At 36.3% G+C, this 5,227-nt stretch overlaps 1 protein-coding gene across 2 annotated transcripts; it reads left to right on the plus strand.

Annotated features, from left to right (window-relative positions):
* Positions 1-515: 515 nt before the first annotated feature.
* LOC148878821 (actin-depolymerizing factor) lies at positions 516-4,984 on the plus strand. Of its 2 annotated transcripts, none has more exons than XM_088960200.1 (3): positions 516-1,161; positions 2,121-2,386; positions 4,513-4,984. In XM_088960200.1, the coding sequence occupies exons 1-3, from the start codon at positions 1,144-1,146 to the stop codon at positions 4,661-4,663; spliced, it is 435 nt and encodes a 144-aa protein (XP_088816326.1). In that variant the 5' UTR covers positions 516-1,143; the 3' UTR covers positions 4,664-4,984. The 2 variants fall into 2 exon arrangements, with proteins under 2 accessions (XP_088816326.1, XP_088816327.1); XM_088960201.1 differs by having other exon boundaries at positions 1,157-1,252.
* The last annotated feature ends 243 nt before the right edge of the window (positions 4,985-5,227 follow it).

The following is a 5,227-nucleotide window of genomic DNA, read 5'->3' on the forward strand; positions in this document are numbered from 1 at the left end:
CTCTCTGTTCCCTCTTGGTTAATGATGTTGGTTCTTGACCTTTTTCTTATGCAGAGAGAGATAAAAGAGAGAGTGGGAGGAGGGTAATGGTTTTGGCTGTACAACCTCATCATCAAAGCAATGGTTTATATTGGAGGAGAGGTAGTAGCAAGTATAATTTTGGCTGTACAACCCTAGACAATCTGATCATCCCTAATATAAAAGTTATCTGCAATGAATAAAAAAAGCAGCATAATAAGGACAAGTCTAAGCTGTCCTCAGGTGGGACTCCATTATTGACCTTTGTAATCAAAATAAACAGTTCTGCATCAAGCAAGTGAAAACTGGAAAGCAGCAACCTTGTGTATGGGCCTGGGCTAAGCATAGGCTTTCATTCTGGTCCATATTTTACTCGGTCCAGGGTTCCGAATTAATCAGCTTAGATTAAGAAGTGGTTCCCGGTCTTTAGGCTATGTTTGGTTGAAGGAAAAAATAGGAAAATTTATAAAAGATTTGGAAAGGTTTTTCTACCTTCCCTTTTCTTTCCCTACGTTTTCCTTCAAACTAAACATAGCTTTAAGGGCTAAAAAAAAATGATAAGAGCGAAACGACGCGCCTCGTCCCTTTTTCTTTTTTCCTTTTCTCAGCGCGAATCTTTGAAAATAAAAAATAGAAGTGAGCAACGCGCCAAGCATGCAAATTTATTTTTTAATCCTTACAAAATCGATCTCTACCATAAATCTGGAATATCGATTCAATTGAAGAGTCACCCAGCTATCAGTAGAGTTGGGTCCCACACAGTATTCCATGTTTACAGTATAAGATGGATTTGCACGGGTTTTGAATTTTCAAAAAAAGTTTATTTTCTCGAGAGGAAAGCAAAAGTGAAGAAGCAAAGGAGCGAATGGCTTTAGAAAATTTTCTTCTTTGGCTGCTTTTGGATCATTCTCTTTTATTTTTCTTTTCTGATTAGATCAGTAGTATATTAAAGCTTTTATTCGTCCAGTTGGTTTCCATTCTCTCTTTTCTCTCGTCCTTGTATTCCTTCTCCGGAGCAAAACAGCCACCTTATATATCTCCGCTGTTTTTTTTAATCTTTTATTCGAATTTTTTTTTTTTCGGTTTTAGTGTTGTTCCATCTTCGTTATCTGAGGGTTATCGGCCATGTCGTTCAGAGGAGGGGTAAGGTTTTAGCCCATTTGATTTAATTGCTGATCTAAGCTTCATGGATTGATTGGTTTTGATCACTAATGGAACTGCTTCATGAATTTTCGTGAGATTTTTTCGTTGTTGGATTTGTTCCGTTTTAGTGATTTACTGTATATTGGTGATGGAAATATGATTATTGCTAATTTTTCTACGGATATTTGTATTGATGTTGCTTTTGGCGTTCATGATCGATGGATCTTGATCAGATCTTAAATTGTTTGAGTCTAGGAGAAACGATTTGATATTTCACTTTTTTAAAGCTTTTTTTTTTTCCTTGAAAAATAGGGAGGTCTTTCTGTTAAAAAGAAATTAAGAGAGTTAGTTTCTTTTTTCATTTCATGTTTCTATTTTGATTTAAAAACTACTGATTTTTTACTTTGACTTTCCTCCTTTATGGAGTTTCTAAGCAAGGGCAAATTTTATGAAAATCTAAATCAGTTTGTGCTTTCTTCATTATTGTAGTTGAGCTTCGATTGATATTTTTATTGACTCCATGTTGTAAGCTTATTTTTTCCCTTAAATAATCAGTGACACTCAAATGTGTAGGACCTAATCTTGTAATATTTTAAGGGCTAATTCTTTTGGAATTTAATTGCCATTTTTATTTTCATCTTTTTTAAATTTTTTAGTTTTTCTTTTCCTTCTCTCCTAATTAGGGAATTATTGGACAAGTTCCTCAGATTGCATGCTGCGAATTTCTGAAGCTAGAGAGTTTAATTCCTTTTCTTGAACTAGATTTTTTTTGGTAACACTGTGATTTTAACAATTCATGATGTTTCATGAATTATGCATTCTCTGATCATCTTTCTTTTGACCCTCCTCTCCCCCATCCCCACCCCCAAATAAAGACCTTTAAGAATCATTCACAATTTTTTGACATTATTTTCACTTATTTTGTCTAAGTGCTTAGACATGAAGTTTTCGAGTTGCAGGTAAATGCTTCTTCTGGCATGGGGGTGGCAGATCATAGTAAAAGCACTTTTTTGGAATTGAAGAGGAAGAAGATATACCGTTATGTGATCTTTAAGATTGATGAAAAGAAAAAGGAGGTTGTTGTTGAGAAGACTGGAGGTCCAGCTGAGAGCTATGATGATTTTGCAGCAGCTTTGCCTGAGAATGATTGCCGATATGCAGTCTATGACTTTGATTTTGTGACTTCAGAGAATTGCCAAAAGAGCAAGATCTTCTTCATTGCATGGTTTGCTTTTTTCCTTAAGTTTTCCATTTTCAGCGTTTGCTTTGTATTGTCAATAGTTAATTGGCTGTTTGAAGTTATTGGATCTCATCTAAATGCTCTTTTCCTTTCTGACAATGAGATCAGAGAATTATACAGCAATCTATACTTTAGTTGTCCTTTTGAACACTATTATATATAGGAAGCCTTTATATCTCAATTATTTCAAGTTCAAGTATGGCAACTTGTATGATAATCCTACCATGTTTCATTTCAAAATGCTTCTATTTGACCATGAATAACGCAAGTATGCATTTGCAAGCATATATATCTGCTCATATGTGCTGTATTTTTTATTTTTCCATGTTGCTACTCACAAAAGTCAGCATTGACTTAATGATATTTTGTTGACAACAATTAGCCTTTTATTCACTATTGTAATATCTAACCTCTTATTGCACAAACATATATTAGAGTTCTGGAGTGGCATCTATTATTTTAATCAAGCACAATCTTTATAATATATTTCTTCTTTGTTAAGACTAGTTAATGCCATAGCATGAGGACAAAATTCCTTTGGACAGACATCATCCTGACAGTTAATAGCTTAAAAATACCATAATTTGGCAGCGGTATCATTACATGCCTTGGTTGTCTAGAAAGATACAAGCGGTTCTACTGCCTGATTCACCTTGCTCAAGATCAGTGGATCTGATCAAGGTAATGCAAATATTAAAAATGGATCTTACTTGTGGTGATGATTGTCATGCAAATGTTTTTGTTCTTTCGCTTTCTCAGTTCAGATTAGATTTGGAGGAGACCACAGAGGAGGCCTTGGTCATGGCCTCATGAGAAGGGAAGACTAGTTTACGCAAGTTAAAACCAAAAAGATAAACTAAGAGAAAACGGACACAAACAAGAAAGCACTTCAAGATTGCTGAATCTAACTGCAATTTCACTCTCCAAACTGTATCCCTACCTCTTATGGATATCTTAATGGGTTTCTTAAATTCTGAGTTATTGTTATCTCTAGAAGAACCTGACTCAACTCTAGGCGGCACTCTTTGTTTGTCAAGAGTAACTTACTTTCAGATGTTACATTTCCATTTTAATTGAGTGACAGTCTGCTAGCATTTGAGGCCACCGTTAGCTTGGATTATGGAAGAGGGATCCAAATCATTTATGCCTTATGCTTTTGAATCTTGAAATATGGAAAAAATGGTTTTTGGAATAGCATCCAGGGCCAGCCGGAACTCCTAACCTGGAAAATTGATTCTAGTTATTCACTTTTGAATAAAGAGAGCTTAACTGAATCTCCACTAAGTTATTTTGTTACTGCTTTCTGTATATATATTTTTTTATATCCTGTTTCTATTGCACTGTATTTGCTTGCTTCGTCTTTTTTATATCCTGTTTCTGTTGCACTCTATTTGCTTGCTTATTTGTCTTATTCCAATAAGATTCTAGATCTAGCTTTAACTTTTAATATTAGGTTTAACAGGAGCCTCCTGTACTCCTGTTCCAATGGTTAGACATCTAGAAGTCTAACTCCCATGGAACATGTTGACCGCTGCAGGTTCCTGGGCATGTTCCTGGGGCGCTTATTACCTTGATCGGGCTATTATTCACAACCATGACTACTTTATAACAAAGGCGTGCGTTTTACTTGATTGTTGAGGTTCCTGTTGCCTCGGATATTGATATCCAATTTATAAAATCAATAGATTCTAGAATGTGAGATCACAAGAAGAAAGACTTCTTTTCCGTTGCGTTATTCTTCTTATTCTCCATTCAGTGTCTTGTTTCAAAGGCTTCAGGAACGTTAAATCATGAACGTTTTGTTTAGACCAAAAATTTTCACTTAGGCTGTGGAAGAATGGACCAGGGTCACCAGGATTTTAAGACCATATTGGTCCATTGGAATTGAAGGGCTAAAAAATATTACTGTTGAAAGCTGTAACTTATTTTTTCTGAGGTTCTAATGAAAGAGCTACCCCTACTAGGAACGATCATTTCTTCTCAAGAAATGATAGTGGCATCACTTCTTGAGGCATTTATTTGTTAACATCATTTGGGCAAAGAAAACCTTTGCTTTAATCCTTCTGCTTTTATTCATTTTGACTTAACGTGTGGCATGTTCACCTGTACAGGTCCCCATCCATCTCTCGTATCCGTGCCAAGATGCTGTATGCCACCTCCAAGGACAGGTTCCGACGCGAGCTTGATGGTATCCACTATGAGATTCAAGCTACCGACCCTACAGAGATGGATCTTGATGTGCTCAGAGACCGCGCACACTGAACATTTGTTTGTTTCTGTAGTTGAATGGTTTTTGTGGCTGCTTGGCTATCAAAGAACTAAGATCCTGCCACCAACGTAAATGCTCTTCACTGCATCAATCATATAGTGACTGATTATGTGCAATCTCTGTTTCTGACATGAGAGACATATGGCTTAATCATTAAATAATTTGGCACCTGGGAAGGCTGATTGGAAGCTCATACCTAAAAACGTTGGCTTCTGGGGAACTTGGGCTTCTTCGTTACATGATGCCTCTCAGATGTAGATGGGTTTGGTTATGGATATCGACTCTGCAATATATATAATATATTTCTTCTAAAATGGGATATTTGAGGATGCGTATCTCCTTTTCTATGCATTCCTTTTTATAAATTGGGATATTTTCTTGTTGAATTTAGGTGGCGTTTGGAAGTCCCAAGTTTCGCCACTTTGTCTCTGAAACTAATCAGAAGTGGTTGTCCGTGATCCCCCTCTTGTGTATTTGGTTATGGCTTGGATTGGCCTGAAATTTTGCCCTGTGCGTGCGTGCATTTGTCTTTTAGATGGCTTTTGATGCTGGGGAGT

This window comes from Nelumbo lutea, chromosome 1 (assembly GCF_056320005.1).
Source record: "Nelumbo lutea isolate HS-2025 chromosome 1, American lotus-T2T, whole genome shotgun sequence".
NCBI lineage: Eukaryota > Viridiplantae > Streptophyta > Magnoliopsida > Proteales > Nelumbonaceae > Nelumbo > Nelumbo lutea.